General features: G+C 36.8%; 1 protein-coding gene across 12 annotated transcripts in view; it reads right to left on the bottom strand.

Moving 5' to 3' along the window:
• The window catches only part of PTPN13 (protein tyrosine phosphatase non-receptor type 13), a 190800-nt gene that overhangs the window by 147008 nt on the left and 31154 nt on the right, over positions 1-12638 (bottom strand). For 11 of the 12 annotated variants that reach the window (XM_079153153.1, XM_079153162.1, XM_079153161.1 and 8 more), the window contains exon 2: positions 960-1078. The exons of the other annotated variant lie outside the window; for it this stretch is intronic. In XM_079153153.1, coding sequence (XP_079009279.1) covers positions 960-1074 — 115 coding nt within the window. In that variant the 5' untranslated portion in view covers positions 1075-1078. The remainder of the gene's footprint in view (positions 1-959; positions 1079-12638) is intronic. 12 annotated transcript variants of the gene reach the window in all.

Consider the following 12638-nt stretch of genomic DNA (forward strand, 5'->3'; position numbering starts at 1 on the left):
CTTATTTACTTAGGAAACACATGCTGCCATGTGATATGAATGACAAACTTGATCTTCATGTGGAGCTTTTCAGTATAATATCAAATAGTTTTGGACAACCAAAAGGTGACTATTCAATCTCTGAAGTGTCACATAACCATTTGGACCAAGTGAGCAAGTACAAGGAAGCACCAGGGTACTTATTCAGCCTCCATTACCTAATTTAGAATAAAGGGGATGCACATATTTTTCTTTTTGCCAGGACTGGTTTTTTACCCTCCCTCTCATCTAGTTAACATCAACTTTTCTTTCAGGTGTTAATTCAGGGGTGACTTATGCAGGGAGGCCTTCCTTTTCCTTGCCATGATCAAGTCAGATACTATTATGTGCTCTCAGAGACTCACTGAACCCTCTCCTTTCTAACCCCTGTCATGGTTGCACTTTTTATGTTTGTTTGTATAATTATTATATTAATAGTTACTTCTCACACAGGAGTATAAGTTCCAAGCAGTAAAGGAAAGTGATTTATTTTGATAACCATTACATCATCAATGTCTGATGTAGTATCAGGTGCTTAGAATATGTTCAAATTAATGTAGACAGATTTGACCATTTTTAGACCTAAGAGAGATAAGATTAAGTAGTCCTTCACGTGCTTGACCCGAAACACAGAAATACAAAATCAAAAGTCAAATTTCTTGCCAAGCTCAGTGGTGCACACTAGTAATCCCAGTGATTCAGGAGGGTCACAAGTTTGAGGCTAGCTTCAGGAACTTAGAAAGATGTTAATAACTTAGAAAGACTCTGCCTCAAAATAAAAAATAAAAAGATTGGGGATAAAGTTCAGTAGAAAAGCATCCTTGGGTTCAATTCCCAGTCCCCTCCCCACCCCAAAAATCTAACTTCTTACCCTGTACCGGCTTTTCAACTACCCAATAAACAAAATGAATTAAAAAAAAAAAAAAAAAAAAAAGTCATACCTTTTCTGAATAATTCTTGGAGACTTTCAGCACTTTGGTTTAATACAGCCCATATTTCTTCCTCCTGCAGTGATCCGCCCCGAACCTCCAGGGCCTCAGCTAGTGACACATGCATATTACTAGAAAAAAAAGGTAACAGATGGTCTGGCATTAGCAACTTAACTACACTTATAGTAGCAAAAAGTCTACATATGATGAGAGACTATGAACCCTTGTGTACCTAATTTCTCAATACAGCCTTCAGTATAATTCTATAGTCTATAGTCTTAAAACTCACAGAGTAAAGGAATTGGAAGGAAATCCCTCAAAACAAATAATTGCTCTTGCCTGACAGGGTTCTCAGAGACAGAACTGGATAAGAGTAGTGATGCCTATTTCATGAGAGAAGACAGAGAATCCAGGGTACCAGGAGACACCCAAATACAGATGATGAGACCAAAGCAGCCAGACTAAACTGCAAGCCTCTTGGATTTTAGTTCCAAGTTTCATAAGTTTCATCTTATGCATCCCAGGTATAAAGAGTAGAGCGGAAAAGAGACTTTAGCCATTGTAGGGGAAGCTGGGAATCAAGTAGAACACATTTCTTTCACTTATTAACTGATTCTATTATCTCTAATAAGTATACACTATAATTGTAAACTTTTTTCTAAATGAAATTATCTATTTCTAGCCCCAACTTTGCTGCCAACTTATCATTTGCTTCCAGAATAGTCATTTTACCTCTAAACTGTTTCCTATCTGTGAACTGGGAATAACAGCAACAACAACAATAAGATTTTGGGTTGGAAAGAAGTTATACCTGTAAGTATGCTTTGTCCACTAGGACTCCACAGAAGTTGAATTAATAAAAGATCAGAAAAGAGTCTTTGTAGTGAAATGTTTATAGAATAAATATTTTGAATGTTGTTCAGTTAAGTAGGTGATATTTTGATAAAACTTAAGATTCTTTATGGGACTCAATGATTCTATTTTTATTTTGGAAGGGGAAAATGCAGCTATTTGAAATCCTCCCATATAAACTTTTCTCAATTGGCATACCTTGAAAATTGTTCTTTATAGTATCACTAAGACTTCTACCCAAACCAAATGGATTTAAGCATAATATATAATATATGTCCATTAGTTGGGCTCAGTGGCATACATAATCCCAGTGACTGGGGTGCTGAAGAAAGAGGATTGCCAAGTTCGAGGTCAATCTCAGCAACTTAGTAAGACCCTAAGAAACTTAGTGAGACCATGTCATCACAAAATAAAAAATAGAAGGTGCTGGGCTTGGTGGAAAAGCACAAATGGGTTCAATTCCTGGTACCAAAAAAAAAAAAAAAAATTAAAAAGTATATCTATTAGTACACAGCAGCAGATGGGTTTAGGAAAGAAGCTAAAAGGTATTTAAAATGTTTAATAGCGCACTTAATTATATTTTTTGTAACTAAGTTTCTCATTAAATTTTAAAATGAACCTATAAAAACATCTGATTTGGACAAAAGTTGACTTTGATTACAAACTAATAAGAAAAGCAACCGTTTTCTTTTAATTTACATTTATGGTAGTTTAATCCACTTGAACAAAAGCAATTTCAGCTCCAGGGAGGCCAGCCTTGTCCTTTCACTTTTTTTTAAAAACGTTTACTATGACATTTTATGCTCAAAGACTACCTCTGAGGGGTGTCTTCTATCATGCATAATGTGGTAGTTAAAAGGAAAGATAAAAGATATTGTTTTGAAAAAGCCAAAGGGTTTTTATTTAGCTTGTACAATTGTTATTATTTAGAACTCTTGCCCACAGCAAAAGTCTCTAGGTTTTAACATACTTTATTATAACCATAGAATCTTAATTCAAGAGTAAAAAATAGAAGTTGTGTTTCTTTGAGATGTGTGAGCTATTATCTTCTCATAATATTCATAAACTGGAAGTTTCAACAGAGGCATCAAGATACTGTTAGCAATCAGATACCAACATGATCTGTGGGAAAGAGTACCCTGTAGCAAATTTTCAAAGTGTTACATCTGAGAACCGGTTAGATGGCTCCAAAGCCTACACCCGGGTTATAAAGACAGAAGATTGCACAAGATTTCTTTGAAGAAATTTGTCTCCCTTAAAGCAGAAGGGGTGTAGGAAGGGGCCTTACTTTCACCTCAAGTCAATTAAAGAGGCTTCATGGGGATCCCTTGGAGTGTTTGATAATGTGTTCCCTGGAGTTGGAGGTGATATGGCAGACTGGTATCCGATACAGGAATCTAATGGCACTGGCAATTACCCAAGTTAGCACAAAGAGGGAGAAAGGAGGAGAGCACACACAAGAGTGAGGCAGCAGGCTGCGTCAGGAGACAGCTACACTTGCACAACTCGGGAGGAGAGAGGCAAGGAAGCAGGCTGCACAGAGGACAAGCCTGGAGCTATCTCAAGTCCTGCCCAGAGGATGAAAACATCCTAATATTTAGATAGTAGTGATGGTTGCACAACTCTGTAGATACAAAAAACACCCAAGGTATGTAGGTATGTGCTAAATTGAATGGCATGTGACTTATAGTTCAAAATATGCATCAAAATAGTTTTCATTCCCAGCACTGCATATAAACCTACACATACACATGCATGTCTACCCAAAGCAAGGGAAGGAGGAGAAGAGGAAGAGAGAAGAGGAGGAAGAAGAATTCAAATTATTAGTACTGAAAAATGGTCTAGGAGGAAAGCAGGTTGAGGACCAGAAGAGTTAAAGGGTACTGGCTAAGTGGAGGAAAATTTTTCTGGATTATCACAGGAAGTACGGTTCCAGCAGACTCTTAAAAAACAAACAAACAAACAAACACCAAATACACACAAGAGAAAGGGCCACCTTTAAACAAAAATGGATGAAGTGGAGAATACTGTGGTAAGTGAAATTTGCCAAACTCAGAAATTCAAAGGTCGAATGTTTTCTCTTTTGTGTGGAAGCTAGAGTAAAATAAAAGATCCCAACGACTATGATAACCATATAGCTCTAAAAGAAACAAGACAAAGCAGACCAAACGAATGAAGCTCTTTACTACAGAAGTCAGGAAAAACTGATTTTCGACTTCTCTTCCTGTAGTTTAAATTCTGATGAGGTCAGAGATAGCAACTTGCCAGAAGGTGAGGGGATAAGCAATAAAATGTAGAGTTAAATACACTACAGGCTAACTGCAGTTAGGGAATGGAAAAGTTTAAGCTTTCAATGGAAATAGAAATATCGGTTAATATACTGAGTAGGCACTTTTAATTATGGAACTGTCTTTTAAACTAAAGTGACTATACTATCAAAGAGTAAGGAGAAAATCATGGACCTGAGTCTTTATATAGATGCAGGGGAAGAACTCCTGGAGGCGGGGGAAAAAAAGAAAGAGAAGTGAAGTGAGGGACAAAGTAAATTGCTTATGATTCTGTCTTTCTTTTTGGGGGGAGGAGGGAAAGTCCTCGTGAAATTGCCTAGGCTAGCCTCAAACTTGTGATCATCTTGCATCAGCCTCCTGGTAGCTGGATTACAAGTATGTGCCACCATGCCTGGTTCTAAATTTTATTTTACATTTTTTTTCCTAGGCAATGTGTGACTCTACAACCCCTTGGCTCTCAGTTTCAAATCTTAAAATACTGGTTCTTATGTACCTTTTTAAAGAAATTGGTTTTTAAAATACAATTACTCCTGGGGCTAGGGTAGAGTACTCCTGGGGCTCAGTGGTAGAGTGCTCGCCTAGCATGTGTGAGGCACTGGGTTCAATCCTCAGCACCACAAAAAAAGAATAAATAAATAAAATAAAGATATTGTGTTCATCTACAACTAAAAAATATTTATAGATATGTAATTACTCCCTATAAATAATAAAATAAAAAAGCAAAATTAACTTCTCCTATAATGGCTTTTTTTATGCTTGATCTTTCTATCTAAATATTATTAATTATGCCAATGTTGCTTGATGTAATCAATTCTAAATTATATTTGATCAATCCTCCATTAATTTTCATTTAAAATACTTTTTTGTTTTTTCAGTATCTGATTTCTATACACAGTTATGATGGCACTTAAGGACTCCAAAACACAGAAGAAACATTGGATATGGCTAGGAAATAAATTAAGAAAAAATTTCAGTTTATGGTTGCAATTGTTTCCTTTAGATACAATGTAACTTGGGGTACAAACATGTGACTGGAATTATTTTACTTTTGCAAAGGCTCTGCTGTACAATAAAAATCACCATATTACTTACTTGAAACTTGTGTGCTACATAACTATAAAATTATTGGAAAAAAATTGAAATAAGAAAAATTATTCATGCTATATAATTACAATCATTATTACATTTTTAGTTAACATAAGAATTACTGGCATGACCGTAAAACTGGGTCCATAGAGTCAGACAGGGCCACAAAAGGATACCCACAGATGTTACTGTAATCCTGAAGGAGTGTGACACTCAAGAATAGAAAACATAGAAAAGTGATTCAGATTAGAAAAGTAAACAGATTAACTGAATCCAATCCAGTAACATAATAACCTGTCTGGTGGTAGATTAATTATGAATGCTTAACTGGAACCTAGGGAAACAGGGCTGTAAGAGCACCCTATTTCAAGAACAAAGCAGCTATAAATTAGAGCTCTGTGTATGCAACTAGTTTTGAGCAAGAATCCAGTCAGCATCCTGCCTGAGGGTCTTTTTAGTCATTAAGAAACCACAGTGGGGAAAAAAAAGAAAAAAGAAAGAAAAGAAAAGAAACCATGGCAAGAACCAGGGACTTGTGGAGCCTTTGCCTGGCCTAGGCAAGACCATCAGTTTGATCAGTGCCACTGCAACACCAAACAACTCATGGTTTCTTTGTTTTTATTTAGTATTGCAGTGCAGGAGATCAAACTGAGGGCCTCAAAGAAACCACAGTGAGTTGAGGAAGCAACCCCCTAAAACGTAAGCATCTTCTAACCCAGGAAGATTCAGAATTAAGTTATAAAACTTTACGAGAAGCAAGTTTACATATCGGGAGTTTTTAAATTAACAAATCTGTACATACATAACCAAGAAATATAGACCAGTTAGGATAACTGGTTAGATTAGATTTGTGGGTCCAATTTAAAGTGTAATTCTGAAAATGCTTAAGACTTGTATTTTAAAATGGACGAAATGCCATTTGAACATAGAAGAGAAATTAATGTCTTGCAATACATAAATCTTTTCAGATAAATCCTCACTCATTAGAAAATGTAAGTATTGGGGAAGGTTTGTTTTTTGTCAGACTCACAAAACGTGTTTAAAAATTGGCATTTAAGCCAGGCACAGTGGCACATGCCTATAATCCCAGCAGCTAGGGAGGCTGAGGTAGGAGGATCAAGAGTTCAAAGCCAGCCTCAGCAACAGCCAAGGCAATAAGCAGTTCAGTGAGACTCTGTCTCTAAATAAAATACAAAAAAGAGCTGGGGATATGGCCTAGTGGTTGAGTGCCTCTGTGTTCAATCCTCAGTACCAAAAATAAGGGAAAAACAAAAAACAAAAAAGACATCTAATTATATAAATGTTGTTTAAAATATATGAGATTTTAATTAACTAGATTTGAAAATGGGATTATACAACTCTATCAAAATGTACCTTAAAAATTGCTATGAAACTTTCCTAATTAACCCCAGGTAGAATGTCTATTATCAAAAAGATAACAAAAATAAATAAATAAATGCTCACAAGGATGTTGAAGAAAGGGAAATTCTCCTACACTGTTGGTGGGGATTGCAAATTTGTACAGCTACAATGGAAATAGTATGGAAGGTCTTCAAAAAAACTAGAAATAGAAGTATCATATGACCCAGGAATTCCACTACTGAGTCAAATTCAAAGGAATTGAAATTAGTCTGTCGAAGAGACATCTGCATCTGCATGCTTACTGCAGCCCTATTCACAATAGCCAAGATATGGAATCAACCTAGGTGTCCAAGGACAGAGGAAAGGATAGAGAAAATATGGTATTTATACACAATGAAATATTATTCAGTCATAAAAAAGAAAGGAACTCTTATCATTTGTGACAAAATGGATGGAACTGAGGATGTTACTTAAGTGAAATACTCCATTTTCTGACAAATATTACATATTCTCCCTTATATATAGAAGCTAAAAAGTGTTTCCAAGGAAGTAGAGAATGGAATAGTGTTTACCAGAGCCTCGGAAGAACATGGATGTTTTAGTCAGCTTTGTCACCATTATGAGTAAAAGACCTAACCAGAACAATTGTAGAGAAGGGAAAGTTTATTTGAGGGCTCACTGTTTCAGAGGTCTTAGTCTACAGAAGGCCAGCTCCATTCCTCAGGACTCAAGGTGAGGCAGAACAATATGGTGGGAGAGTATGGCGGAGGGAAGCTGCTTGCATGATGATCAGGAAGCCAAGGGACAGAGGCTCCACTCATCAGATACAAAACATATACCTCACAGTGCTGCCCCCAGTGAACTACTTTCTCTAGCCACGCCCCACCTGCCTTCAGTCACCACTCAGTTAATCCCATCAGGGATTAATCCACTAATTAGGTTAAGGTCATAACCCAATCATTTCTCCTCCAAAGCTTCTTGCATGGTCTCACCTATGAGTTTTTTGGGGAACACCTCACATCCAAACCATAACCATGGGGAAAGGGAAGGAAAAAGAATGGGTAACGGGTATAGGAATGCAATAGGACAGTAGGTGGTTGGTTGGTTTTTTTAATAGCTGGGGATTAAATCCAGGACACCTTACCACTGAGCTCCATCCCAAGTACTTTTTAAAATTTGAGTCAGGGTCTCACTGAATTGCCCACACTGGCCTCAAACTTGCACTTCTCCTGCCTCAGTGTCCTGAGCAGCTGGGATTATAGTTGTGTGCCAATGAGCCTGGTATCTATACCTTGGTTTAGTTACTGATGTCTTACTTAAAGATTAATTTAGTATAAACTATACTCCATCTATTTCATACTTCTGAATTAGCAATTCTAAATCTGTCATCTCTTCTTATAGACATCATTTAAGGCCACACTAATCACCAGATAAACTCTAAGCATATTCAAAAATTCCTTATCTTGATACTTGGATATTCATTGAATACCCCATATATGGTAAATTTTATAATGAATCTGGAGCAAAAAGAAACTGAACAAGAATAGAATCTGGGGAAAAAACCTCAATTAGAAGGTGAAGGGCTAAATCAGTAATTACACAGTGAATATGGAGACTTCTAAGTGGATAGGAGAAAGGTAGATACAAAAGCGTTATAATTAAGACCTTCCTGACAGAAGAAATAATCTATTTGAAATATGAATATCAGATACAAAACATATACCCCACAGTGCTATGAAATATGAAATATGAAACAGTAGAAGATGCTCAAATTCCATAGATTATTTAGAGATAATATAGAATCTATTTAAGTGATAAAGTCACTTAGATGGATTTGGATAAAGTCCATTTGGAAGAGCACACACATATATACACAGAGGTGGATAAAGAGATAGATGAAAAATAAAGACAAATACAGAAACCATGAGGAGATTAGCATTTAAAAGTTAGAAGAAAAATGAAGCCTGCAAAGGTATCTGCAGTGAAACAGAGCCAGACATGGTGGCACTGCCAATGATCTCAGCTACTTGGGAGGCGAGACAGGAACTGTTAATAACTTGTTTTGAGAAGAAAACTGAACCTGGAAATATTAAATACTTTGCCAAAAGTTACAGAGGCAGTGATTTGAACCCAGATGACCAGGTACTAAAATACATGCTTAATGTTATGTTCTGCTGATACACTCTTTGGAATGTCTTTCATCCTCTCTAACATAATGATCATCTGATTTTCTTATTTTTCTGTCTATTTCTTCCTCTTCCTCCTCCTCCTCCTCCTCTTCTTCTTCTCCTCTCTCTCTTCCTTCCTCCTCCTTCTTTGTACTGGGGATAAAACTCAGGGGCATTCTACCACTTAGCCATAACCTCATCCCTTTTATTTTTTATTTTGGGACAGGGTCTCTCCAAGTTGCCCTGACTGGCATTGAACTTAATTCTCCTGCCTATAATAAATGAGCAAAGGGCTATTTTTAATGGTATCCTTTCTATCTATAAAACTAGAAAATTAACCAAAGCAAAAGGACTGCTGGTGTTGCAGTGCTCAGGAACTTCAGAACCATCTATCATCCCTTAAGGAAAGCACTGTCCATTAGTATTCTCTTTCTCGGTCCCCAATGTCCCTAAAGCCAGAGGTCAGGTCCTCATCTTTATCCTCACTGCACTTAGCAATCAATAAGTAAGAAAAGAGAAGCCAAAGGTTTCCTTGGTGGATATGACAGCAAGAGAATTGAGAGTTGTGGCAAGAGATTCTGAGGGAATGGACCAGAGGGTCTAAGGTGAATAAAAAGAAAAATAAAGATAGAAGAAAGTCAAACAGACTGGGAAAGAATAGGATGATTCCTAGTGAAAGACAGTGAAAGATTACTTAATATTTCACTCATTTAAATATCCATCAGAGGTGTTGTGTGCTAGACATTAGTTGGTGCTAACGTTTTATTCCACAATCAACAAATATTCATTGAATAACTGCTATGAACCAGACACTCTTTTAGGCACTGAGGATACAGCAGGGAGCCGACGTGATAAACACACCCCATCCTTCGGAATTTACATTCTATTAGAGAAAACAGTAATAAATACAATGAATACAAAATCACATGTGATAAATACTGTGGATGAAAACAACTGGAGAAGGAGGCTAGGGAATACCAGAGAAGTTAGAAGGGGAATATTTAAAATAAATAAACAAGGAAGGCCACATTGAAAATTTCTCAATGTAAATATCTGAAGGAGTGAGAGAGTGAGCCACAGCTGTCTGGGAAAAATGTTCTGGAAAGAAAAGTGAAAAGGTGTGGGAAGATGTCCCAAAAATAATGAGAAAAATCATCAGTAAAGAGAGGAGCAGTAGTAGATAGGGTCTTCTAGAATCCTGAAAATACTCATACTTCCTACACTGAAATGGAAAGTTTACTGGAAAGTTTTGAGGAGAGATGTAATTTATCTGCTTTAAAAAGATCACTCGGGCTGGGCATGGTGGCATATACCTCTAATCCCAGTGGCTCCGGAGGCTGAGGCAGGAGGATCGAGTTTCAGGCAGCCTCAGCAACAGGGAGGCACTAAGCAACTCAGTGAGATCCAATCTCTAAATAAAATACAAAATAAGGCTAGGGATGCAGCTCAGTGGTTCAGTGCCCCTGAGTCCAATCTCCAGTCACTGTGTTATATTTACATATATATACATAAGAAAGTCATGTCAGATTCATTCTACTATCTTTCCCATTCTTATCCCTCTCCCTTCCCTTCATTCCCCTTTGTTCTCATCCACTAAACTTCTATTGTTTCCCTGTACCTTGCTGTAGGTTAGCATCTGTATATAAGAGAAAATATTTGACCTTTGGTGTTTAGAGGATTGTCGTATTTCACTTAGCCTGATAGTTTACAGATCCATCTATTTACCAGCAAATGTCAAAGTCATTCTTCTTTATGGCTGAGTAATATTCCTTTGAGTATACATACCACAATTTCTTTATCCATTCATCTGTTAATGGACATCTAGGTTGGTTCCATAGCTTAGTTATTATGAATTGTGCTGCTATAAACATTGACGTGGCTGTGTCACTATAGTATGCTGATTTTAAATCCTTTGGCTATATACCAAGGAGCAGAATAACTGGGTCAAACGGTGGGTCCATTCCTAGTTTTTTGAGGAATCTCCATACTGCTTTTCAGAGTGATTGCATTAATTTGCAGTCCCACCAATAATGTATGAGTGTACCTTTTCCTACATCCTCATCAATATTTATTGTTACTTGTATTCTTGATAATTGCCATTCTGGTTGGAGCAAAATGAAATCTCAGTGTAGTTTTAATTTGTATTTCTCTAATTGCTAAAGATGTTGAACATTTTTTCATGTATTTGTTGACCATTCATATTTCTTTTGAGAAGTGCCGGTTTAGTTCCTTTGCCCATTTATTGACTGGATTGTTTTTTTGGTGTTAAGCTTGTTAAGTTCTATATACATCCTGGAAATTAACGCCTCATCTGAAGCACAGGTGGCAAAGATTTTCTCCCATTCTGTAGGCTCTCCATGTTCTTGATTGTTTCCTTTGCTGTGAAGAAGTTTTTCAGTTTGATGCCATCTCATATACTGATTTTGTATTTTACTTCTTGCACTTTAGGAGTCTTGTTGAGGAAGTCGGTTCCTAAGCCAACATGATGGAGAGTTGGGCCTACATTTCTTCTAGTAGGGGAAGGGTATCTCGTCTAATGCCTTGAGTCTGATCCATTGAATGGAGTTTCATGCAGGGTGAGAGATAAGGGTTAAACTTCATTCTGCTATATGGATTTCCAGTTTTTCTGGCATCATTTGTTGAAGAGGCTATCTCTTCCCCATTGTATGTTTATGGTGCCTTTGTCTAGTATGACATAACTGTATTTGTGTGGGTTTGTCTTCTGTGTCTTCTATTCTATTCCATTGGTCTTCATGCCCATTTTGGTGCTGATACCCTGCTGTTTTTGTTACTATAGCTCTGTAGCATAATTTAACATCTGGTATTGTGATGCCTCCTGCTTCACTTTTCTCTCTAAGGATTGTTTTGTCTTTTCTGAGTTTCTTATTTTTTCAAATGAATTTCATGACTGCTTTTTTTATTCTATGAAGAACAGTGGAATTTTAATAGGAGTTGCTTTAAATCTGTATAGCACTAGAATCTAGAAATATTTTGAAGTGAGAATCAAAAGGATTTGTTGATATGTATATTCTTTGAACTGAGAAACTGGCAGGATGGAGAAACTATTAGCTAAGATGGGCAAGACTGTGAGAGGAACTAATTTGGAGCAAAAATTCTATGTGATTTTTTTTTTTTTTTTTCAGAGTTTCAAGTTTGTTTTGCTTTTGGTATGTTAGACATTCAAGTGAAGAATGAAGATGCTAAGTATAGATCTGGTTATATGAGATGGAGATAAACATTTAGATGTAGGCAGCATATATATGGTCTTTCAAAGCCCTGATATTTCATGAGATCACTCAGTTAGTATATGCAGATAGAGTAGAAATCAAAAGACAGAGGGATGAAGACTAACAAGAAAAAGAGATTAAGTAGGGGTGGCTTTCCCCCAAACCCATCTCTTCCACAGGTCCCTTGATTATGCACTTTGCCATGAATTTAAGGACTTGAGGGTAGACTTGTACCCAATTAAAACTTATATGGTAGAGACAAGAGTACATTAAAAGGTTGTCTTTTTGATGGAGATAACAATTCAATATTCCCTTGCCTATCGTGACTGCAGAGTTTTTGATCCTCTAATTATCAAAATGATCACACCACAACAAAGGATCTCTGTCTACATACCCAGCCTGAAGTGTGATACCCTTATGTGTATCCCAAGACCAGGCTTTTTTCTGCTTTTTGAGTGTACAGAATTCAATAAGCCAGTGAGAAAATGGAAGCACAAGATCTATTAGAAGTATTAGTAGCCTATATAACAAAGGGTTACATCCAAAATCTGTGTTTTATGGAGAACAGGAGAGGCTTCAAGAAAAACAGAGAAGAGACTGCTAGAGAATAAATACCTAAAATAAAAAATAAATCTTTAGCCCAGATCAATTAGATGTAATCACTCAGGTAGTAAGAAACAGATAGGGCTACAAAATGGTAATTGTTGC

The sequence above is a fragment of the Sciurus vulgaris genome, assembly GCF_902686455.1.
Source record: "Sciurus vulgaris genome assembly, chromosome: 9".
Classification (NCBI taxonomy): domain Eukaryota; kingdom Metazoa; phylum Chordata; class Mammalia; order Rodentia; family Sciuridae; genus Sciurus; species Sciurus vulgaris.